Source organism: Sceloporus occidentalis, unplaced genomic scaffold, assembly GCF_023333645.1.
Source record: "Sceloporus occidentalis isolate IW3139 unplaced genomic scaffold, rSceOcc1.0.p SCAF_169, whole genome shotgun sequence".
In the NCBI taxonomy this organism is placed as follows: Eukaryota; Metazoa; Chordata; class Lepidosauria; order Squamata; family Phrynosomatidae; genus Sceloporus; species Sceloporus occidentalis.
In genome coordinates, this window is record NW_028317149.1 from 1,188,695 (window position 1) to 1,215,269 (window position 26,575).

The following is a 26,575-nucleotide window of genomic DNA, read 5'->3' on the forward strand; positions in this document are numbered from 1 at the left end:
CATTTATGTTAACAAAAGTTAGAACACTATATGCTTCTATATATATATATATATATATATATATATATATATATATATATATATATTATGCTTTCGACATATCCGGTGCCAGATTTTCCATATTCACACACCAGGATGTAGGCTTTTTTTACCACTAAAAATAGTAATAACATTCATACTATCTTGGTTTCAACTGTCTTATGGACTACCGCATATTAACTATGATCTGTGAATGTCTGTTACGCTCCTATCCACGTGGATTATGTTTAAGTATTTTTGTATCATTTTATCTTAGAACACCATTACTTCTGAAAAGTTCCAAGGCCCATTCAAATTCCCAATCTGACCCTGGGTTTATTCACTAAAAGGCGAGCGGCAGAATAGTTGCATCTTGCTAACGTCTCTTTATGTTATGAAGAGCCAACCCTAGTGAGCTTCTTCTCCAAAACTTGCTTGGATGGCCAAATATGCTTTCTTCTATATTAGGGGTGTCAGGGACCATTAGACCATCTCTTTAAAGGTTTAAAGGGCAGTTTAAGAACTAAATCTGGTTTGGCTATGTTTCTACTTACGTCATTGTGGCTGTTTCTGCCAAGAAATTCTGAGCAGTGGCATCACACTTAATATTCTTTATTGCCACAGGACAACCCAAGTACTCTCCTTGCATGACATCTGAAATCAGAGGGGGAAAAAAAACACTTAGGACTTGTGTCATGCTGTTTCAATTCATAATATAATATACACTAGACCATAAAATACAAGGTAAATGACAAAGTTTAACATGAATTAATGTATTAAATGATACAAATTTCCCTTTAAAGGACTTTTGTAGGTGTTCTAGCATAACTTTTAACAACGCCACCGCAATATAATTATTTTGTTACTCTCTTAGTCTGATTTGTTTCACGTAAAATGTTTTTGAATCAAGATTTTCTGCAAAAATGCTTGCCTACAAGGGTTAAAAGCAATGGTTGCAAGAAAGTCTTACCTCCAAATTCTCCCTCTCCAATCTTCTTTCCCAGAGTCAGATGCTGAAAACTTAGTAACCAACCGGCTAGGACAGAGAAATATTTTAGTGGGGACACATAAAAAGTATACGGATGGGCATGCAAATACAGAGATGGAATAGAGGTGAAAATGGGGGAAAAGGGTAATTATTAGACAATATAGACTAGATTCCATAGAGTTCAATCTATATCATTAAATGCTAGGTTACTGAATTGTATTAAGTAAAAAGGGCTATGAATTTTAACTCAATCCATGTACAAAATGTGTGTCTAGTAACAGGTTGGCAAGTAGACACCCGAAGCTGCAATAAGCACTATTGAGTGTTTGCATCAAATGCTGATAATGTATTATAATGAAGAAAAGTCAGCTATAAAGTTGCTGTGGGGCAGCTCATTAATTTCTAGTGGGGAATCAGTGGGTTAATAAAGTACACATATACACTACGATCCGTAGCGGTGCTGAATCTCCACTGGCACAGCCCTTTAAATCGTTAGAAATATTTAAGTGCAGTAAGACGTAGACATCATAGGCTAGTAAATAACTCCCAAGCAAGGTTTTTGACTGCTACCAATACAAGCATATAGTTTAGGAAATGCATATTGTGTGTATGTACCGTAAAAGCTCAGGTATAATATAATCTACCCCTTTTTCAAGAGTCCTAAAAAAAGGAGGTGCATATAATACTCAAATACAACTTTGTGTTGCATGATCGCTCCTTGACACCCATTGTGCTGCATTAACCCCGTCAATGCCAGAATCGTAGGGGCTAGAGCTTGCGTTTTCGGTCCCTACAGACTTGTTTATATTTTATTATTTTAACTTTTTTTTATTACCACTAAGATCAGATCACTGCTAGGGGACATTTTAGGTCACTGGTTATTGATTATTGCCACTCACAACTGATCTGATCTGAGTGGTAACATTTTTTTAAAATTTTACATTATTTATTTTTAACAGCTTTTAACCCCAGAAGGCAAGATGGATTCATTGTATCAGGAAATCATAGAAGAAAACGTCATGCCGTCTGTGAGAAACCTGAAGCTTGGGCGTCATTGGCTCTGTCAACAGGACAATGATCCCAAGAATACCTCAAATTCCACCATAGCTTGGTTGCAGAAGAAGTCCTGGAAGATTCTACAGTGGCCATCACAGTCACTTGACTTGAACCCCATACAAAATCTCCGGTGGGGTTTGATGAAGGCTGTTGCAGCATGCAAACCCAAGAATATTACTGAACTGGAGGCCACGGCACATGAGGAATGAACTAAGATTCCTCAGGAACGCTGCCAGAAGCTGGTGTCTGGCTATGAATCTTATTTGCAGCAGGTCATAAAAGCAAAAGGATGCACTACTAAGCACTAAAGATGCTTGCCATGAAGAGGTTGAATAAGTTTGAGACTGGAGAAGTCATCTTAAGTTGCATTTTTTGTTGATTATGGGGAAACCACTTGAAGCATTCGTTGTGTGGAGCTATTTCAAAATTGCTTTTTGTTTGATTTGTTCTTTGCAAACAACTGAAAATCTGTACATTTTGATAATAAACCCCGATTTGCAATGGGGGTTGAATAATTTTGATTGGAACTGTATATTTAGCAAAAGAAGGTGTTGTGTAATTATTGATGGAAGGTATATTAAGCCTGGTTTGGTAAATAGTAGTCTCCTTTTTGCCAGTTAAAAGAATGTCCCAGGGAAAGTTGGGTTTGCAAACACAATACATTTTTAGTAATTTGCAAACCATGGTAGGGGTCCCTGGGGCACAGCATCTGGAGAGCAGAGGGGAACCACGGCTCCTACAATGCTAATGCTAGAGCCCATATCCTAGACAGGAGCTCCAGGAGTGTGGACTAATGTTGCTGATCAATAAGCAGGCAGTGTAAAAAGGGGATCAGCTTTATCTCTATCTATGAAAGCTGATAGAGGAGTGTTTTTCGCTAAAGAGTCCAATTATTGGCAAGTGGTGAAAACCACTCACTTGGAGATAGCTTTTGCTGTGTCTAGCATGTGCTCAGGCAAGAGCAAGGACATATATAGCCTTAGGGGTGTGTGACCTGTGCGGCCGCACAGGGCGCCATGGCAACAGGGGCGCCTGCCCGGGACTTAAATTAAAACATCATTTTTTTGTTTTGTTTTGTTTTGTTTTTTTACATGGAGATAGTGAGAAAGGGGAGTTTTGTGACAAGATTTTTTTTCCTTTCTTTTATTGGGATGGGGGGACGCCAGAGGAGTAGTCCGCACAGGGCGCCAGAACACCTAAGGTTGGCTCTGCATATATATATATATATATTTGCCAGTACTGTAACCACTGCCTTGTATACCGTATGTTGAAGTCAAGCCATGTCCTACGAAATGACTCACCCTTTGAAAGCACTTCCTCTGCTGATTTTATTCCTTGTTTGTGCTTTGGGTTCAGTAGCTTACTGCATAGCACTCCTTGACAAGTGGAGTAATACTGAAAAGCAAAACACAGAAAGAGTGAGCGACACCTTAAAACTAAAGAGTTCTTTTAAATATGAGCACAAAGCACAGGTAATCATTCAGAGAAAATGTTGGACAAACTAAGCTAGACCCAAACTTATCTTACTCAACACTGCTAGACTTGTCTAGAGGGGTTGTGCGGTCCTGCTTACCTCTTGTCCTAGCTTGAGTCCTTCCAAATTGCAAATCTTTCAAAATACCCAATTCCAATATGTTGTATACCAATTGCAGAGACATTTTACAGATCTCAGCTGCCTAATACATACTCCTTAGATAATATTTTCATCACATGATCTGGTTTGAATGCTCCATCGTCGCAAATGCTTAGGTGTATTTGGGGCGAATTAATGGTCCGTGTTTCTCCCCAAAAAACCATTGGTGAAAGCTGCCCACTGTGGCATACTGGCTGATGTATAGTTTATAAAAAAAAAATCTAATTGTGATATATATACAACCGTGTTAGCTTAGTGTTAGGAAATTTACACCAAGATGAATTCAGGTGGCATTCTATGTGCATTTCTTTATTATTACATTCCGTAAATAAATAACATGTAAAAAAAAACGTGATTGAACATTAATTATCGTTGTCTAGGGCAAAAAATGATTGTTCAGGACATACAAAAATGTACAGTTTAAATTTGCATTTCGTTATTTTCGTATGATTCCCAAAATACTCTATCATCCATAAAATGTCACACACATCACCTCAATCATGTCAATGAGGTTGCTGAATTTCTTGCTGCAATCAACACTCAGTGTCCCATCCTGGTACTCTATCCGATAATGAATAACCTCGCCACCGTAGCACACACATAGGACATAGTCCCCAGGATACCGGATGGACTCGCGCACCAGGAATAGTCCATCCTTTGGGGGCTGTAGCTCCTGAACAGCTTGAGGTCCAGTAATAGCCCCATGAAACCAGCTGAGGTAGAAGGGGAAAAGGGTAGTGTGAGATATATAAAAAACACTACAGACAGGCTATGTTTGTATGGAAATAGGTAAAGCAGGCCAATGTAATGTTAGCATAATATGAGAATGGGCAGGGTCATGGTTTGTTATCTGTTTAGCTACATCACTATTATAAAGTTGGGAGCTCATTGCACATGGCATCGCTTAGTAAATTAGTATTAAAGGGGAACTGTGACACTTGAGAATAATAATAATAATAAAGTAGCACTAAAAACAATCTTGTAATCTTGAACTGTAACATCAAGGAAAGGCATATGTAGGGCATATTGTGAGGTTTTTTCTTCATTTCCCATGATCAGTATACAGGGCCAGATTAAGGTGCTTGGGGTTGTGGAACACTTACATTAAAGGAGGCTTCTTGTGCCCAGCTATTGTCATTGTCACCATAAAATATACTTAATGTAATATAATACGAAGACAGGTTACTGCAGATTCCTCTACATTCCTTGATGATATGACACCCTGTTCGCATTAATATTCTCTATGCTGTCACAGGGCAAGAAATAAGACCTGGTCATGAAGGGGTTAATATCAATGTGTTTTACCTTCCCGCATGGGCTTTGTTTTCACACATGAGACTTCAGCGCCTGACATTTTTTATGACTGTGTAGTTTATCTGTGAAGCGTGTATCATAAGATAATTTGACCACTTAAACAAAATATGTCTACATCTTTCCTAAGAACACAAGTATAGGGAAGGACTGGTTTACATTATTGAATGTGTGTTGGCAGTAATGAAGAGTGCCTGGATCCAATTGATGAAGCTAATCTATCACACCTAATTGAATAGCTATCCTACTATGGACTGCAATTAGAAATTGGTCAAAAATAGCAATATATTAGGGCAGAGTCATTAACTGACATAAAACGTATCACAATTTTTGCCTAATTTGTTTAATTGAAGCACATGGAATGATATCGAGTCAACTGATTATGAGTCAAGTATTCAATTCGGGTTTTACTCCAGTCTAGCCCAATTCAAGTCTGCCAAATATTTTTTTGGCATCCATAATAAATGACCATCATACTGCTAGGCTTGCCCATGGGCTAAAAGTTCCTTTGGTTGAACTTCATAAATATGTGTCTATTGGCCGATCCCGTTATCAATTCGAAAGGGATAGAGGGAAGATGAGGTGCAAAGCTATTGTGCTTTAATGTAGTGCTACTTCAAGAAGGGACATCTGTCAAGGTTTTAGGTAAAAGACTTACGGCATTAAGCTGAGTTGGGGTTTCGCCTTAATCGGGGGCCGCTCACGCAGTGCACTACCAGAAATTATACCCACATCGCCACTGGCATGGTGATGGGCCTGGTACCAGCCTTTATTCTTAGATAGAAGAAGGTAAAAATATATAAAATTTATACATAAGAAAAACATTGTTTTTGTAAACCACACCAAACCCAGATCACATAAAAGGAAAAATACAGAAAAGAAGGACTGCACACAATATTTTATGCTGGGACAAAATATTCCTTTTATTTATATTAATTAGTAATAAAGTAATTTGATTTGAAACAGAACAACCACAGTATCTCTTGATTTCTCTTTATCATTTGTAAGTATTCTAAAACGATTTCTTGAAACAGGATCCCAATTAAAGTTTATCTGTGTGTGTAATTTCTTTCTTAGCATCTAGTATAAATAATTTCCATCTAATTCATCAATTGATATATTTAGTCTCGTCTATACAACAATATATTAGCATTTTAAATACTTTGTAATCTTTAGCTCACCTCACAGGCACTAACAATTGTGATCAAGTCTCCTTTACGAAATGTCAGCTCCTGTGGCTTAGGTTTGGTATGGTCAAACCTTGCTATACATTGCATCCCAGGCAGCAGGTTTTTCTGTCAAAAAGACATTTGCCTTCTTAGAGTACAATCCTTTACACTGATCAATATTATCTGTTATGTGGGATGCCATGTTTGCACCTTTTGAAAGTTTATTTTTATATCCACATAAACAAAAAAAGCCGCTGACCCCCTATCTGAAATAGTGGGGCTATAATCAGTGGGAATTATATCCCAAATAGTATTTTATTTTTTTTTAAATCACCGCTAAAATCTCAGTTTATTAGCAATAAAGAAGTAAATACCGGTAAAAGCAAAAAAAAGAACCTGACACTTTTTCGCTGAGACGTGGCTCAGCTTCGTCGGGGTATACCTCACTCCCATACTACTGCTCTAAACTGATTTTACTTAATTGATAAAAAAAATGAGATTTTAGCAGTTTTTCTCTTGTACATCCACATAAACATTCATAATTAGATAAGGAAAATACTGTTAAAAAAAAATTAAAGATTAATAAGGTCAATATGTCTAAAGTGCATGCATACATCCTTGTAGTTAAGAAATTAATTAAAAGTAAAGGGTTAAATTTAACCCTATATCTGCTACAACACTTTAAATACTCTGTAATCTTTAGCTCATCTCACAGGCACTAACAATTATAATCTCCTTAACGAAATGTCAGCTCCTGTGGCTTAGGGTTCGTATGGTGAACCCTTGCTATACATTGCATCAATATTATCTGTCTATACATGCACATAAACAAATAAAATAAGGCCACTGGCCCCCTATTTGAAATAGTGGGGGTACAATCAGTGGGAATTAAATCCCAACTAGCATAAAAAAACAAACAAATAGGCTGACAGCATTATAGCCAGGCTGACACTGAGTCTCAGTCTAACACTGTATTCAGGCCCGGACTGGGACAAAAAATAGGCCCGGGCATTTAGGCCTGAGCAGCCCATTTTTAATTATTTATTTATTTTTTGTTAAAGCCCACCCTTCATGTACCATCTTTGTATTTACTCATTCACACAAATCATTAACACATATTCATTAATGCAGTCTCACAAATCATTCAAGCAATTCATCCACACATGAATTCATTAATTGTCATACACATTCACACAATTCATCCACACATTTATTCATTCATTCTCATACGCATTCACACTACCCCCTCTCCTCATCTTATCTGCCCCTTCTCACTATGTTCCCCCTTTTCAATATGTACCCCCTCTCACTATCTATCCCCTCTCCCCATTTCTCACTATCTAACCCCCCTCTGCCCCTTCTCACTGCACCCCCTCCCTCACCCTACTTACCTTGTTGCCGGAGCAAGCAGCAACTGCAACCGGACCCGCGGCAGGGCTGGATTGACTTAGGGGCTGATGGAGCTGCAGCTCCAGGCCCCTACCTTAAAATAGGCCCAGTCAGGACCGGATTGACTGGGCCTATGCGGCCTCTACGGCCGCATTAACGCAGGGCCCTTTAAGCCCGCCGCAACTGCGACCAGGTCCGCCACTCTAAGGGGCCGGGAAGCCCCCACCAGGGCCGGCCTTAGGGGTCTGCGGCCGCACAGGGCTTAAATTAAAACATCGGGGTTTTTTTTTAACTTTCTCCATGTTAAATAAAGCCTAAACACCCACTAACTCAACCTCCCAGCCAGACCCAGCTACGCCAGGCTCTGGAAAACCTCCCCCAGACAACACACAACAAAGGGTCCAGGCAGGTATTGCCTCACTTGGCTCAGGGGTGGTCTTCTTGTTCAGGGCCTCTCCTTGCCCTGGGAGCACAGGGAAACTCCCTCTTCCCCCAACAGTCTCTCTGAGTATCAGACTCCAGGGGTTTTTAATGCCCAGCACCTGTACCGGAGGCCAGCCCAATAGGAATCCCGGACCGGATCCTGCAGACTTCTAGCCTCCTGGAAAAGCCGGCAAGGAATTTCCACAGAATGGGGGAACGGAGCATTGGCCCACCTTGCTCTCCAATTGCTCCACCCCAGGGACCCATATGTATGATCTGCATAGCAGCTGTACCCAGATGCCATGCTAATCAACTCCCTGGGGTTCACAGTCTCACAATATATATGTATATTAACATTGTTATACATTTTTTTGTACTTTTATTAAAAGTGTGGGATTTTTTATTATTTTTAAAGGTGGGGGGTCATTTTCCGTTTCGGCTAAGTGAACCCTGAGTTTTCGGTTTTGGTCCAGAATCCCTAGAATAAATAGAACTATTTCATTTTTACTTATTCACAAATCTGAATTTGTAGTCACAAAACTTTCTAGGCCCAGAAATCAGTGAGAGGAAAAGTAAAGGTTTTGTGTCATTTACTTGTTACTTATTGTAATCTGCATATCTTATTAAAGGCCATATTTTCTCACAGTGAAAAATGAGTGCGGCCCTCGCACGTATACAATTCTGATGAAGTGGCCCACTGCAGAAAAAACTTGGGACACCCCTGCATTATAACATTGGGTATTTCTAAACTCAGGACAAATAGTAGAATCTATTTAGTGTTTCTTTTCATTAGCTTTTATAGATGAGTAAAAGACATTTCAAGAGTAATAAGGGGAATGGGAGGACTACAGTACCCAGAAAGATTATCAGAATTAGGGTTATTTAGTTTGGAAAAAAGACGGCTTAGGGGGGACTTAATAACTATGTATAAATATATAAGGGGGCAGTACAGAGATCACTCCCAGGACCTATTTATACCCAGGACTGTATCTATAACAAGGGGACATCCTCTACGGCTGGAGGAAAGAAGGTTTCTACACCAGCACAGACGGGGGTTCTTTACAGTAAGAGCGGTGAGATTATGGAACTCTCTGCCAGAGGAAGTGGTAATGGTAAACTCAATAAAAGAGTTCAAAAGGAGCCTGGACGTGTTTCTTGAAAGCAATAATATTACAAGTTATGGATATTAGATTAATAGGGACAGAACGTTGATCCAGGGATTTATTCTGATTGCCATATTTGGAGTCGGGAAGGAATTTTCCCCCTGTTATGGGGCAATTGGCATCTGCTTCATAAGGGTTTTTTGCCTTCCTCTGGATCAACACAGTAGGGACACAATATGTATATAGGTTGAACTTGATGGACTTTGGTCTTTTTTCAACCTTATGAACTATGTTATTACTATGTTATAACTATGTTATAAGACGTTTCCTCAATTTGTCACCATATTTTATACTTTTTGTTATAGTAAATTATATGATACAATCACAACAATAACATCTAAAGAAAGCCCTTATTGTCCTAAGAAATATAAAATTTGTGTGGGTACATAAATGAGAAACAAGAAAATTATAGCTAAACACGAGCACAGCAGAAATGTTAAACTGCCATTGCTACGAAGGGTGCAAAAAACTCCAGGCCTTGTGGGGCACAAATAGCCTGAAAGCAAATTTGGTATATTTTTAATGAGGTATCTATGCTTAACTTAGGATATCCCACAATTATGGCTGGCTTACAGTCCTTGTGCTCCCCTGGTGTATTGTTTTTATGTTAAACAAATGGCTGAACACACCCACTATTGCATAGAAAATGTCCTTCACATGTTACAAAAAAATTGATGTGGTGGCATGGATACATTTCCCACTAGGCAGACCTAGCACATATTTAGGGATGCTGCAGAAAGCAAATGTGGAGGGGCTTAATGGAATCAGCATCCACACGTTTGACTTGGGATGTCTACTTTCTAAACCGGCCCTACCATAAGACCTTGAAATGTGATCATGTATCTGGTGTAATGCTGTGGACTTACAGACATGGTGAAACTGCAGATCTTCTCTCTTCATTGGCAATTCTTCACAACAGAGTGTAACCAAAATCTAACATCAAAAAGAAGATACTTATTCCTGTATATAGACAAGGTTAAAATAAGGCATACAAATATAACACCTTTGAAAATGCTTTGTACACTTGTGTTCTTTCATTTATTTAGTATTTTTATGTACAAAGTTCTTCTTGCGTTTTGTTCTACTTACTCACTCCTGTAACTTATGGCTGTAAGCAGTGGCGTCGCTACAGGGGGGCAATTGCCCCCCCTAGGTTAATCCTTGCCCCCCCTGTTGCCCCCCTGCCGAATTTGGAAAAAAGTCGCAATGCGACTTTAAATCCCATTTTTTTTTTGTTTTTTTTAATGTGGAGGAGAGAGGGGGGCGCCTAGCAACCGCTCGGCGCCCCCCATTCTCCTCCACGAGGCCTCTACCTCCGTCGCGGTGCCGGCATTTCATCCTGAGCGCCGAAATATGACGTCATATTTCGGCGCTCAGCAGTGAAGCAGCGGCCACCGCAGCAGAGAACGAAGACAGAAGCCTCGTGCTCCCGCCGCTGGACCTAAAGGTGAGAGAACTACAAAGGAGGAGGGTAGATAGTGAGTAGGGAGAGGGGTTAGAAAGTGATAAGGGAGGGAGAGGGGGTTAGAAAGTGATAAGGGAGGGAGAGGGGGTTAGAAAGTAATAAGGCAGGGGCGTCCAACATGCGGGCCGCACCTCGAGCATGTACTGGCTGACTTGGCATGATAGGAGTGTGATTGCTAACAGCAATCAAAGTCCCATCATGCCTAGGTTCCAGCACTTACACATCCGACCAGTAAATGCTGGAACCTAGGCATGATGGGACTGTGATTGCTGTTAGCAATCACACTCCTATCATGCCAAGTCAGCCAGTACATGCTGAAACCTAGCTAGCTGCCCCCCTTGTGTATTGATGCTGCCAGCAGTATGGGGTCTACACATCACTTACAGCCACCCTGTACCAGCATGTACTGGCTGACTTGGCATGATAGGAGTGTGATTGCTAACAGAAACCACAGCAAGCACAGTCCCATCATGCCTAGGTACCAGCATTTACTGGTTGCCTGGGTATGATAGGAGTGTGATTGCAGTGTGGACGCCAGGGCTGGCTTTGGGGTATGCAACCTCTGATCTATGCGTGTAATTTAGGGGGTTTTAATTACGTGTTTTTTTGTGAATTCCAATTGATCTATAGCTGCAAAGCTGGGGTTGTGTGTTATTCTGTAGATCCATATCTGCTATGCTATGTTTCCATACATTATTTATGTATACCTGCAAATACAGGGTTAATATGTCTTATTCAGTTGATTAATACCTGCAATGCTGTTTCCATGTATTTATTTGATCTGTACCTGCAATGCTACGTTTCATATATTATTATTGTATACCTGCAAATACAGGATTTGTATGTCTGATTCTGTTTATTTGAGATCACAAGTGAATTTCAGTTGATCTATACATGCAAAGCTTGGTTTGTGTGTTAATGTGTTGATCTATACCTGCTATCGGCAACTGGGGCTAATGTTAATATATATGGGCAGCAGGGGCATCAATACACAAGGGGCAAAAACACTAAGGGGGGTATAAACGACAATGCAGTGTGAAAAATCCATCCTGATGTAGACGTCTGTGACGTAGATTGTGTCTTGCTGTTTGTGTGTTTTTGGTTATCAGTGTAGTAGAGCCTGTCCTCGGTGTGTGTGTATAGGTGTTGGTGTGGCAGAGCCTGTCCTGGTGTGTGTTTGGGTGTTGGTGTGGCAGAGCCTGTCCTGGTGTGTGTTTTCGGTTGTCAGTGTGTCAGAGCCTGTCCTGGTGTGTGTGTGTGTTTGGATGTGGGTGTGGCAGAGCCTGACCTGATGTGTGTGGGTGTCTGTGTGGCAGAGCCTGTCCTGGTGTGTGTGTGTGTGTTTAATTGTTGTTGGTGTGGCAGAGCCTGTCCTGATGTGTCTGGGTGTCGGTGTGACAGAGCCTGTCCTGGTGTGTGTGTCTGGGTGTCGGTGTGACAGAGCCTGTCCTGGTGTGTGTCTGTGTCACAGAGCCTGTCCTGGTGTGTGTGTTCAGTTGTCAGTGTGGCAGAGCCTGTCCTGGTGTGTGTGTCTGGGTATCGGTGTGACAGAGCCTGTCCTGTTGTGTGTGTGTCTGTGTGGCAGAGCCTGTCCTGGTGTGTGTGTGTGTGTGTTTGGTTGTCGGTGTGGCAGAGCCTGTCCTGGTGTGTGTGTCTGTCACAGAGCCTGTCCTGGTGTGTGTGTCTGGGTGTCGGTGTGACAGAGCCTGTCCTGGTGTGTGTGTCTGTGTCACAGAGCCTGTCCTGGTGTGTGTGTTCAGTTGTCAGTGTGGCAGAGCCTGTCCTGGTGTGTGTGTCTGGGTGTCGGTGTGACAGAGCCTGTCCTGTTGTGTGTGTGTCTGTGTGGCAGAGCCTGTCCTGGTGTGTGTGTGTGTGTTTGGTTGTCGGTGTGGCAGAGCCTGTCCTGGTGTGTGTGTCTGTCACAGAGCCTGTCCTGGTGTGTGTGTCTGGGTGTCGGTGTGACAGAGCCTGTCCTGGTGTGTGTGTTCAGTTGTCAGTGTGGCAGAGCCTGTCCTGGTGTGTGTGTCTGGGTGTCGGTGTGACAGAGCCTGTCCTGGTGTGTGTGTCTGTGTGGCAGAGCCTGTCCTGGTGTGTGTGTTTAGTTGTCAGTGTGGCAGAGCCTGTCCTGGTGTGTGTGTTTGGTTGTCGGTGTGGCAGAGCCTGTCCTGGTGTGTGTGTCTGGGTGTCGGTGTGACAGAGCCTGTGTTGGTGTGTGTTTGGTCATCTGTTTCCTGGCACTTAACTTACAGTAGGAATTATTTAATTTATATTTATCCAGAGATAAAATGCCCTCCTGAAGTTGTAGTGACTTCAGGGGACAAAACTAAAATCATTTAGTGGAAAAGTTATTTATTGTGTTATAATATTTATTTCAAGGATTAGTCGCACTCAATTGTGGCTTCAGGCTTCCCATGTTGAATGATCAAGTATTATTTTAGCCCAATAACAAAAGTATAATTCCATAGCACATTACTTTTGGAAATTATTAATGCCCCCCCAGTTTGACTGTGGTATCTTGTGTGCCCCCCCTATATATTGTTTCTAGAGTCGCCACTGGCTGTAAGAGGCCAGAGGTGGAGAGGATCAGGAGGGAAGGAATGTGCCTTTGGAAAGGTAAATAACATTTGACCAAAAAAAGAAACAGTGTCTCCAAAACACATATATGGTATGTATACAGAAAACACAAAATATGAATGAATAAACTTGCATATCTGCCAAAATAGTCCAAATGAGTATGAATCTTGCAAGGAGCCTGGCTTCAGATGGTTGGTAGCAGAAGGTTTGTAGTGGTTCACGAAAGATACTAGAGTTGCAAACTTGTTTGTTTGGAGACTCAAAGAAAAAAGAGTTTACATAGATATGTTTTCCTTCAACTATCCAGGCTTCAATTCTTAACAAAGCTAATTACAGGATGAGCACTCAGTAACCAGTACCCTTCACAAACCTACTTAAACCTCTACTGCTTCCACGTTAGTCATGGCATTTCAGAGGCCTACCACTACACACCACAAATTCATGCTCTTTTCTATACTAATGTTTTCCACCTTATGTTGATCTCTTCCCTTTTTCACATCACTAAACATGCAATCTGGGTGCTGGGGCAAGCCCCATGGATGCAATCTTAGTGCTGGGCAAGTCCTGTGGATGCAATCTGGATGCTGTGGCAAGTCCCATGTGTGCATTCTGAATCTGACTTTAGTACGGGCCTGGTGCTTACTTCTGCATTGCGAGTCATCTTTCTTGTAACACTCAAGAGAAGCAGAGATGCAGCAGGATCATGTTACATTACATCACATGATGTGACCCTGCTGCGTTCCTGCTTCCCCTGAGCAGTAAAGGGGAAGTTGCTAGCACATTGGAGAGGTAAGCAGAGGACCCCTGCAAAAGTGTGTGAGCACCACAGAGAAATCTGTATGTGTGAATGAATATGTGTGAATGAATTAGTATTAGTGAATTAATAAGTATTTGTGAATGATTATCTGTAAATGATTGAATGAATGAGTATGTGTGCGATAGCATGGATGTGGCACAAGGAGGCTGTTTAGGGCAAAGATGATACAGGGAGGCTGTTTGGGGAAAATATGGCATAGGCAGGCTGATTGGGACAATGATGCTGTTTGGAGGCAAAGATGACACAGACATTTTATTTGGGAGAAAAGATGGCAAGTCTTATGCATCCAATCTGGGTTCTGGGCAGATCCTGTGGATGCAATTCTGTGCTGGGACAAGTCCTATGTACGTAATCTGGGTGCCAGGGCTAGCCTTTGGGGTGAGCAACATGTTATGTATGCCAGCTATTTAGGATTTTCAATCTATTATTATTTGATTTATTATTATTATTATTATTATTATTATTATCATTATTTATTTGATCTATACCTTCAATACTCAGTTTGCTTGTGATTTTTCAGTTAATCTATACCCGCACGCCTGGTCTGTGTGTTTTTTAGTTGCTTTGTACCTGGAATGCTATGTTTCATGTCAATTTATTAATACCTGCAAATACAGGGTTTGTATGTCTTGTTCAGTTGATCTACATGAACGAGGAAAATAGAGGTATGGTACAGTGAAGGAGGGGACAAAGTGTCTCTGGGGGTGATGATGGGGAAGAGGCACTACGGGAGTGCTTGCCCAGGGTCCAATTGATAGGAAAACTTATCTGGTCCTGTAGTGTAAAAAAGGCTTTGGTCCTTAAGGGGTTAATCTAGTTTTGTCATGTTTACGTCTTTCTCCTTTCACTAAAAAGGGTTTAATCATCCTTGTTGGGGGTCTCTGCTATTGATAACACATTTTTCTTGTTTACTGACAGCCACTCTCCTCAAAACCTGCTACCCCTATATATATGCCACTGGCTGGAGGGGAGCTGTATTCCTTTATTATGGGACCCTAGGTCCCAAGTTGATATAAGCAGCACAGCCTCCATAGCAGGTTATGTATGTCCTTCTGAGGTGTCATATCCCAGTGGGCAGTAAATAGGACTGTGGCCGTGGAGACGAAATCATACAAAGGGCACCATAAATACATCACTGTTCATCACACATAGGCCCAGACTGGCCATCTATACTAGACATTCGCCTGGTGGACAATAACACCAAATACTTAGATACTGCGGCTTTGTGCGGCCACCAGCTTGATATGTATGGTCACACACTGCGAGAGCATAGATATGTAGCATGCAGCTGTGGATATCCAGCAGGCATCCACACACTGCAGGACCTAATTTTGCAGCCAGGGCTGTTTATGCACACCTAGTCCTGCCCGGGTCCCACCATACGAATGATGAACTCCCTAAAAGTCTTTGCATGTCCTAAGTATTTTTTTGCTCTATATTAATAATATCTATCAAATTAAACGAATCCACACACATCGAGTTCAACATTAAAGAAAAAAAATACAACACTGTTACCAAACTAAATGCAGCTTTTCATTCCTTACTTGTTTCATAGCATATGATGAACTTACCAGTTGATGTTATTGAGTCGATGTCCGGAGATCAACAGCTTTGTCAAATGGTATGATTTTGTGGCAGTTTAGCTTAGGCAGATTGAAAGCCTGTGAAATTTATAAGAAACATTTCCTCTTAACAGTAGAAAAAAAAACCTCATACAAGTGCACTATGAACAAGGAAGGGCACTAAAAATACTTATCAGGCTGTGATAAGTACTGTGCAATTGAGAGCAAGCATAGGGAGATTTATGAGGCACACACAGAAAGAAAAAAAAGAAAAAACTAGGACATAGAAAAGGGAACCGATTACAGTACACAAGAAAATATAGGAACTATGTGTATATATAAAAATGTAATACAGTATATGCAATATACCTGTATGCAAAGTATATACAGAGTCACATACCTTTTATGTTGTCTGATTACTTAAAATGTTTCAAAACAGCGGCAGGTCACATTTAGCAATGTAGTAGTATAGATAACAATCGTATTTACCATCCAACCATTAAAAGCAAGTTGGGTTCATTTCATGTTACCAAGGGTTATTTCCTTTAATTACTGTGCGTGACACAATATTATATACCGTAATATATATAGTCATACTTTACATCCCTACAGATATCTTTTGTTTGGATTTTGTGTAGAGGTGCTGCACAAATCATGTCTATGGATCCCAATGGTGGAGTGATTGGAGAGCAGGATGGGTCAATGCTCCATGCCCCTTAGTTTTTAACTGACTGCATGTCCATGCTAGGTTTTGAGGGCCCAGTCCACAAGTCCGACGTAGCCTGCAACAGGCCCCTGTGTTCCCTGTGCAAAAAAGGATCTCTGAACTAAGTGAGGCATTAGCCCCCCCCCCCCCGGACCTGCTGCCTAGGAGGACATTTTCCACACTTAGTTGGGTCTGGCAGGGAGGATCATGTTAGAGGACAGTTAGTAAGTGAACATGTGTGCCTAAATTAACTCAGATTGGATGGTGAGGGCCATTTGGTTGTACTTGATCCCGGTACAAAATATACCAGCTCTCTCCTGCTGTCTACGTTCATTCCTTTTAAAGTGGTTTATCTCCTTAAGTATACTTGTAATGCAGATCCAGCCCTGTCTCCAAGACAGCGGGCCCCCTGTTTGACTAATGGCCCATGCAAGAGGCAGCAATAAGGACTCTCACCACTGGTAAGTGGCTGCAACACTGTTGCATCCAGAAGGGTTAAATTAAGGGGAGAAGTGGGATGTGTCTGTTTTTGTTTTGTCATAGCTGTGGTGTGGGTCCCCTGGCCAGCACCTAATACAATATCAATATAACATTTTGCCAACAATGGGCTTGGAGAGTCAAATTGGGAAATTCTGCTGGGTGACGCTATGTTAATCTGTCAATAAAAGCAGCAGCAAAAGCTCTACCCCACGATTAGTGTCTAGTGTCGTTATTGGGTACTGTTGGGTGGGATTAGGATATGGGTTTAATGTTATAGGTCTAAGCAGACAAGATCTCTGTCTTATGGCAACATGCACTGCCACACAGTCACAACAGATACAATGGCCTTTTTAGCATTATGCAACTCTTAGAATTATCATAGAAGCTTTACAGAATAATATAGTGTAAGCTAGCAAGAGCAGGATCCTCTCCTCCTATGCCAATGTCTTAATGTATATTGCCAACTTGTATATTGTCAGTTTTATTGTTATTGTTGATGATCACTGTCCACCTAGCACACTACATATAAATGTGTTTTCTTTGAGGCTCCAGTTATCATGTAATAATAGTGCAGTATACTAGATGACATCCAAAGGTTAACAGTATTTACAGCCTAACGAAGATGTCACAAAATACACTTTCCCATTAACATTTTTAGAGAAGCAACAAGCAGTCTGCCAGATAAATATTGTCTCTATAATAAATATATTAAAATTGCACTTTATATGTACTCACCGAAAATTCTTGCAGATTTGATTCTGGGTAAATATGATTGCTGCTGGTTTCTAGAAGGTCTTTGTTTACCACTGGGTAGATCAAAAGCCAAGCATTGTTTCAAAAGGATTCAGAGCTGATGTCTTTTTAACAACTGTTGTTATAGTAAAAGTGTTGTGAAGTTAGAACCATAGGATGAACGAGATATTACAGGAAGCCACAAGAAAGCATTTTTTCCCTTTTTTGAAACAGATGACTAATGATAAATTAGACATAGCAGGATGTACATGCTACATAGCGGTAAGATAGCCATATAAAGTTTCTTACGATTATGTTACTAGGTTTGGGTATTAATAAAGACTATTCATTATAAATCATAAAATGAGGGTATGGCAAGTGCTTCTCCTGACCCACATTGTATGCAACCAAGTCAAAAGGCAGTAGACAGAACCCACAGCCCCTTACCTACCCACTCACGCAACTGCAACATTTTATTGGCTAAAACTTACCTTATACTAAATTAATTATAGAGGAGACTGAAGATAAATAAATATAGGTTCCAATGCTGAGTAAGTTGGTGTAGGGAACATTTTATTCTTGGTTTGCCCTGCTAAGGGAATGTCATGGGTGCGCATGTATTTTTAGAATACTATTAGCAATCCCTAGTCGGTTTTACACCCCCATTGGGGACAACATCATGTAACTGCCATGAGATGAAAACACTGGACACACAAGAGTTCCATGTTTTCGCCCTATGATTACTCAACAACAAGGAGTATTACTAGGAGGGCCGAACTGGGAATAAAAAGCAGCCCTTGAAATATTCAGACTTCAGCCCCATATATTTTTTTGTGTGGTCGAGCTCATGTGCCCCCCAACATCACAAGCAGCATGTCCCACGGTGCCACATTTGCTACCAAACAGCTTCTCTGTGCCATCTTTGCACCTAGCTTGTCTGTGCCATATCTGTCCCCTGAAACACCCTGCCTGTGCCATATCTGCCCTTAAGCAGCCAGAAAAAAGCCATTGCGTAAAGAAAAAATAAGCAAACACATTTGCGAAAAGGGTTGTGGGAGACTCCCCAAACATATGGAAGTGGGCACTCTGATCAGATGAGATTAAAATTGAGCTTTTTTGACCATCATGGAAAACGCTATGTCTGGCGCCAACCCAAAACCTCTCATCACCCCGAGAACACTTTCCCTGCTAGTGTATACCCAGTACCCCACTACTACTACTGCTGCTGCCATATCACATTCCTTAATCATTGAGAGATCAATGAATCAACATTTTTTAAAATTTTGATGAAATTCAGGCCCATAGCATGCTGATAGCTATATGTACCCATTGGTCCAGTGCTTCTGGTGGTGGTGGCCCTGCAGTGATGAACCTTGAGTGCTGTTGTAGGTGAAAGGTCCAGAAGGTATCAGGGAGCTCCCCCTTTGGGAACGCCCCCCAATAGTCATTCCAAATAATAAAAAAGGCCCCGAATTTTGTCTGAACTAAAAGGTCGGAAAATTAACGCGACAAAAAACTTTTCCGAATCGTTTTTTATTTGAAACAATGCTCTAAGGTAAGAATACTTTTAAAAATAGAATCTAAACCGCTGTTGGGTAACCACAAGATCACTTTATTCTAGGTATTACTAGGGGTAGTCAAACCGTTGACACTGGATATAAACTAAACAAAACAAAAGGAAATCAGTAATAAGATTTAGCTTTTAATGCATATCTTACTAAAAAAGCTATATTCATGGAAAAAATATAATATTAGATAATCATCTCTATGACAAGACTAAACTGCAGTCCTAAAATTATATAAAATTGTAGTACACCCAGGGGACTCCTAATAAGGGGAAGGTAGACACCAATAAAGAAACTCTGCCTAATTATAAGTTTGAGGCAGTTGTGACATACTGCTGTAAAGTAATACTTTTAACAATAGACATGTTAATAGTTCATTTTTAGCATTAAACAAATGCCACGTGAGTGAACAGAAGAAAAATCTATTTGGTGTGATTACCCTTTGCCTTTAAAATAGCATCAATTCTTCTATACTTGCACAAAGTCAGGGAATTTGTAGGCATATAGTTTGGTGTATAATAAGCCAAACAGGTGCTAATGGTCATCAATGTAATATGTAAGTTGAAAGAGAATCATTAACTAAAACAGAAACAGCTGTGCAGGAGGAACAAAGCTGGGTGAGGAGCAGCCAATATCACGGACAAGTTAAGGTTGCTTAAGACATTTTAATGTCAAAAGTCATACGCCATGGGGAGACTGAGCACAGCAACAAGACAAGGTAGTTATACTGCATCATCACGATCTCTCGCATGCAGAAATTTCAAAGCAGATATCTACTAGATCTGCAGCAGATGGTAGACACATCATGCTTACTTCCCTTCACACTTGGAAGATGTCCAGCCGTACCTGGAGAAGTTTGGTCACAAGTGTTCTTCATGGAAGCCATACCTCCAATGTGGAAACAAGGCCAAATGACTCAACTATTCAGGAAAACAGGGGTGCAAAAAAGGCAGCAGGCATTCAAGACCGATGAGTCAAAATCTGAAATATTTCACTGTAACAGAAAGCAGTTATTTTGCCAAAAAGCTGGAGGGCTGTAAAGTGATGAGTAATTGCAGGAAACAGTGAAAGATGGTGGAGATTCCTTGCAAGTTTGGGGTTGCATCTCTGCAAATTGAGGTGGGGATTCAGTCAGAATAAATGGTCTCAATGTTGTGAAGTACAGGCAGCTGTTGCATCGCTAGGGTGGGCTACTGTGGCTGAAGCCTAGAATCTCTACTTAGATTAGCCTCGAATGGAGACTCTAAAAGGATACTTTAGCATCAGAGACTCCACTTAGCATTGTAGATTTCCCTCTAGTCGACCTCAAGCATAGGGAGTGTGGGTTGGTTTATTGGCTATTAACATAAAGCAACCTTGGGAGACTTCTGGGTCTTGAGTTCCACTCACTCGGGCCAGTCCAAAATTGTTTACAACAGATGCCAATTATAATAATGAATAAGATGAAGTATATGCAGAAAGGAGAGAGATGATGAGGTGGAGGAGAGGTAGGACAAAGGGAGAGATAAAGAGAATAAAGAGAGATTGAAATTAAGAGGCAGAGAGAGAGATAATGAGGAGAAAGGAGAGAGATGAGCAGAGAGAGGGATAATGAGAAAGAGGAGAGATAATGAGAAGGGGAGACATAACAAGTGGGTGATATAGGGAGAAAGAGGAGAGATAAAGTAAAATAGGAAGAAAGATGAGAAGGGACAGGTCAAAAGAATAGGGGGATAGATAAAAAAAAGTAGGGGAAAAAAGGGAAAAGAGATAAGGAAAAAGGTGGGAAGATAGAGAGAACAAAGAAAGATTAAAAAAGAGGAAGAGATAAACAGAAAGGGGAGAGACAGAAAGAAGAGATGAAAGAGAAAGAGGATGAGAGATAATGAGAAGGGAAATTAACAAGAGGGGGAGAGATAAAAGAGAAAGAAGAGAGAGAGAGAGAGAAAGAAATAGGGGAGAGACAAAAAGAAAATGGAAAGACAACAAGGAGGAGAGATTAAGAGCAGACTGAGCTGAGAAAAAGAGAAATGAAAGAGATAATAAGAAAAGGGAGGATCAAAGATAAAGGGAGAGATAAATAGAAAGGGGGGTAGATAAAGGGGTAACGAGAGGTGGCATCTGGTTGGCCCTAAAAATTATTCTGCAGCATGACATTCTACAGTCATTAGGAATTATCTTCAGTGTAAAGAAGAACAATGAGAAGTGATAATATGATCCCCACAAAGCGCTGCTCTCAACATCTTTGAGTATTCTGGGATTACAAGGAGAAAGCGAAGCAACCGAGGCTGCCTAAATCCATAGCAGAACTGTGTTCGTTTTCCAAATGCTTGGAGCAACCTACCTGCCAAGTTCCTGTGTGCAAGTGTACCTAGAAGAATGCAAAGGGTGGTCACACCAAATATTGATTTGTATTAGATTTTTCTTATGTTCACTCACTTTGCATTTTGTGAAATGATAAAAATAAACTATTTTAAACATATCTATTTTTTAATGCACTCCTGCCTAAAAATTTTGCACAGTACTGTGCATTATCTTTTCAAATTTTAATTAAATGTATTCACTCTTTTAGTTTACATATAAGAAATTGTCCTTAGAAACAAATATTTTATTTGGATGTGTCAACTAAATGAGAAAGGGAAGCTGTAGAACAATGAAAGTGCTGAAAATGCTGCTGCCTTCAAGTGTAAAAAATTCTGTATACACCTTCTAAGTATAGAATATGTGTGAACTGAACTAAGCTGAGATGTGCAAAGAGGAAAAGCTGGTAAGAAAGATTTTTTATGTTCTATGCTTAATAACGGAAGAAAAAATAAATGTTTTCTATATATTAGGTATATGTACTTAAGGGTTAAGTACCGTGGAAAATAAATATTTTCTTGATCATTTACCTTAATGCCTTTGTTATCAACAAAGAGTGAATATTATATGACTACAGCTATTGTTACTACTTAATTATCAGTTTCTTAAAAGAACAACAATGATTTAAAATAGGTTGGTGGCTGCTATGTGGTTTACAAAGCTGAAGTGGTATTGCTTTGCAATTTTTTCTTTAAAAAAAAGGTTATGTTCAAAACCTTATAAGGTAATTTTCAGTCCGCAGAGCTTTTTTGACTAAAAATGCTATTTGGTAAAAAAATACATCACATATTTGGAATTCGCTAGTCTGAGAATCTGTGCTCTAAAAAACAAAATACTAATATTTGATATCTATTTTTAGGACAACAATCAGTAATCTGTGATGAAAAACCACAGAGGCTGAATTCAGACACTTCTAAATATCGGAATGCCTATTCCCCACCCTAGCAAACCTCCCCCAGAAAATACAATAACATACTATAGCACATACTAAAGATACTTAAGACACAAGTATTAAATAATCCCATATTCGCATCTGTTCTGTATGTCAGAAGAAGAAAAAAGTTGTCAGATAAGAGAAGAATTAAGTAAGAGCCATGCATGAAGTTACTACTTTACTCAAAGTGCATGTCCATTCTACAAGGTGGTAACAATGGTGGACATGTTGCTTTTCTCTAAAGAGAGAACAAATCACATTTAGAGCTACTGACTAGCCTACACTGTCCTAGACAGAGGCTTTTACTAAAATAAATGCATACATAAGTAATATGAATAAAAACAATATATCTAAAAAAAATAATTATATTTTATATATATATTTTAAATTTATATCTAAAATAAAATATTTATGAGAACAGAAATAATACTACAAAAAAGGCCAAAATCATTTAGCATTAGGGTTTGTGATTTGTTTTTGAAACAAAAAACTGGCAAAGGGCTCCACTCAGGTTCCAGCATCTGGAAATGGCAAGCCTGGGTGGTGACTTCTTAGCTGTTCCTGGAATACCTAACATACCCTGTGACTGAGGCTTTGTGTCCATTGGGACTCTTTTGACCACCCCCCTTCTTCTTAATTGACAAAATCAAAACAGCAGAAAATATTTCAACATGTGCAGGTGGAAAAAAAATTGCATAAAGATGGTTTCATATATCAGTCCAATACGTTTCCAATATATAACTCAGTATAACCAACAAATGTATTGCTTTTTTTATAAAGAAGTCTGAGTTTTGACACTATATTCAAATATAATATGGTGCCTGGCACCCTGGTGTCAACCTTCTGGTTAAATGTGGAAATAAAAGTCCAGATTGTCTTTCAGGTGCGGAACAGATGCTATGACACAGACCTACAGAATAGTTCTTGAGTGAAAAAATGTTTGGTACAATGTGGGCCACAGACACTAATGATTAATCTCTGTGTCATGAAATGTCTCTTTTCAAACAGACTATAACATAATAAAAATAATACAGAACTATAGGTATCAACATTCATTTTATGCAAAAACAAAAAGGGAGTATGCAAACCCCAAAAAGCACAGTGGTAACCATACCTGGGAACTTCTGAGCTCTGGCTGCCGAGAGCCTTCCCTTGCAGGACGCGGCCAGGACTGCACACCGGTGGCCGGTCCTGCTAACGTCAGGGGCGTTCCCACTGGAGTTGGCGCTGACGGCAGCGTGAAACACCCCCATTTAAAGGAAAAATGGATGGGGAGCGGGGCGTGTCAAGACCCCGCTCCCGCGACCAGGAGGATTCGGGTCTTGACCCGGAGAACCGAAAAAGCAGTGCTCACCCGGCAATATCAGGGTCAAACCCGGAGAGTTCCCAGGTATGGTGGTAAGCTACAGACCCGCATTAGGTTGTCATCAGCCCGCATACACATCAGGAAATCTCCCGATTTCCCTGTAGGCCAGTCCAGGCCTGTTGGTGAAAAAAAGCACAGAAAATTATCTTTAACTGCTGGGAAAGTATAAGGTATCTTTTGGAAGTCCCAGTACCTCCAGTGTTTTTTTGCAAGGACATCTCCCTGCTGCTGCAGAGGAGATCAGACTGACTCTTCCCTGTCAGCAGAATGTAAAACCCTGTTTTAAAGGGTAATTGTAGTAATTTAGCAGAATGGAACAAAAAAAAAATTTTTCCTGGAGAAATTCTAGTAAAACAAAGAACATTTCTTCTCCATATATTTTCTCCAAATGTGTATTTAAAATACATTTATTTCAGCAAATAATTTTATGACATCCGGTTCATATGATGTACTTTACGGACAGTAACCGAGTTACAAATTGTTTTGTAGTTAGTGGACAGATTGGGGGGGGGCTTTTTTAAAATCTGTTTTAAAAAGAAATTAAAACCTAGAGTGGTGGTCCCAGGTCGCAGTTGTGGCAACTGCGTTTGCCAGGGGCTCAAGGGGCAGCTCCATCAGCCCCTACATTAATCCAGCCCAGGTGACAGACTCCTCTCCTGCTTCTACCTGGCATTCTGCTACTTCCGCAGCCCCGCAAGCAGCCCTGCCAGACAAAATGGGCACAGATGCGCGTCTAAAACGAAGTGACATCACTCCATTCAAATTTTTACTTTGGTGCATTTTCTCCTATATAAACCCCAGAGACCCATAAAACATTGCCCTCTGATGGTCGTACCTATCCTTGTTGTACTGTATCCTCTCCTAGCATGTAATTTACTTCTAATCCTGTGTTTACCCGGCTCGACCTTGACTATTCAGTTTCTGACTCCTTGACCTCAGCTCTGATATGGACTACCCTGAACGTGTTCTGACTATCCTGCGTGTGCACCCTTAGAGTTTGTCCCTGATTTTGGAAAATTATCAGAAAGTCCAACAGCCACGGAAGCCAAATAGGCTCAGCCTGAGGGGGAACAGGTTGCAGGACAAAGAACTCTTCCGAGACTGACGGACTTTCTATTAAAAGTCTCTGTGCAAAATACTTGAGTTCCTCTACACTAAACTCGTTAAACCATGTATTTATGGACCTTGCATAAGTCATACCCCAACAGGTGCCACAAAATTGCAAGCATGCAATTGTCTAAAATGTCTTTGTACGCTGTAGCAGTAACATTGCCCTTCACTGGAACTAAGGGGCCTAGCCCAAACTCTTTACACCACTCCTGTCAAAGCTTTTCATTGCACATTGTAATATGCTTAAACTTCACAATAATAGCACTCAAAGTGGACATATCTAGAAGGACTTGTGACAAAGGTGGCGTCCAATGACAGTACCACATATAAACTCACAGAGCTCTTCACTATGACCCATTCTACTACCAAAGTTTGAGATGGCATCTCTATGTGTTTAATTTTATATATTTTTTGCGGGAACGGTTTGGGGAAGGGCCTTTTCTGTTCCAGCATAACTATGCCCCTGTGTTCAAAGCAAGGTCCATAAAGACATCATGGGATGAGTTGGTTGTGGAAGAACTTGACTGACCTGCACAGAGCACTGAACTTAACCCCATTGGACACCTTTGGGATGAACTGGAACAGAGATTGCGAGCCAGGCCTTCTCATCCAACATCAGTGCCTGACCACAAATGCTCGATGAATGGACAAAACTTCTCACAGAAATACTTCAATATCTTGTGGAAAGCCTTTACAGAAGAGTGGAAGCTGTTATAGATGCAAAGAGGGACCAACTTGATATTAATGTCTATGTATTTAGAATGTGATGTCATCAAAGTCCCTGTTGGTGTGACGGTCAGGTGTCCCAATACGTTTGTCCATATAGTGTGTGTGTGTGTATGTATATATGTATATATGTACATAAATATTAAACAGGTTGCCAAGATGGCAAATGTTGCTTTCCTGTTTTCTTGCACTACAAGGCAGTGTCTGTCAGCTAGTGCAAATACCTCCCCCAGCCAGCTTTAATTTTCAGTCTGCTCAGCTTGGTATAGGCAGATAATGTGATAGCTAGTAGCATGCAGCCACCTACTGGTGAAGCCGCATGGTACACTTCTAAATCAGTCATTCCTGAGTGGGGAAGAAACAATGTACTTAAATCTCTTTGGAGGGAGACTCTCACATCTCAATTGAAAGGGCGCATAGATTGGGACCATAATCTGGAGATGGAGCCTGACCAAGGCCAGTTATTCTAAAGCATCTTAACTTTTAGGATAAAAGAGATTTTTGCAAGTTATCGAAAAATACAGAATCTGCTATACAAGGGTTTTTATGGGTGTAGCAATATTGATAACCCCTCCCCTTAACAAACATAACTCCTCTAACTACATCCATTTTCTACTCCACCTCTTTGGCCCCCCCGACTTCACCATGTAGCATGTCACTTACTTCCGACAGTGCCAGCTTTGCCCACATACACTTTGTCCGCTGGCATAACTACTACAGAAAGAAAGCTGCAGGAGCGGTGAGGGCGGGCAGGATGTATATATGTGTAAATGTGTTTGTATATATGTATGTACAGTATCTCACAAAAGTGAGTACACCCCTCACATTTTTGTAAATATTTTATTATATATTTTCATTTGACAACGTAAAAGAAATGTAAAGTAGTGAGTGTACAGCCTGTAGAACTGTGTAAATTTGCTGTCCCCTCAAATTTAACACACCATTAATGTCTAACACCTTGGCAACAAAAGTGAGTACACCCCTAAATGGAAATGTCCAAATTTGGCCCAATTAGCCATTTTCCCTCCCAGTGGTGATGTGACTCGTT

General features: G+C 40.6%; 1 protein-coding gene across 1 annotated transcript in view; it reads right to left on the minus strand.

Moving 5' to 3' along the window:
* Positions 1-26,236, minus strand: part of MATK (megakaryocyte-associated tyrosine kinase) — a 30,525-nt gene extending 4,289 nt beyond the window's left edge. The window contains exons 1-8 of the mRNA XM_089501278.1: positions 26,191-26,236; positions 23,737-23,807; positions 6,188-6,301; positions 5,665-5,780; positions 4,189-4,408; positions 3,364-3,457; positions 989-1,054; positions 573-672 (exon numbers count right to left, since the gene is read on the minus strand). Of these exons, the coding sequence (XP_089357404.1) occupies positions 573-672; positions 989-1,054; positions 3,364-3,457; positions 4,189-4,408; positions 5,665-5,780; positions 6,188-6,301; positions 23,737-23,807; positions 26,191-26,236 (827 nt within the window). The remainder of the gene's footprint in view (positions 1-572; positions 673-988; positions 1,055-3,363; positions 3,458-4,188; positions 4,409-5,664; positions 5,781-6,187; positions 6,302-23,736; positions 23,808-26,190) is intronic.
* Between the last annotated feature and the right edge of the window lie 339 nt (positions 26,237-26,575).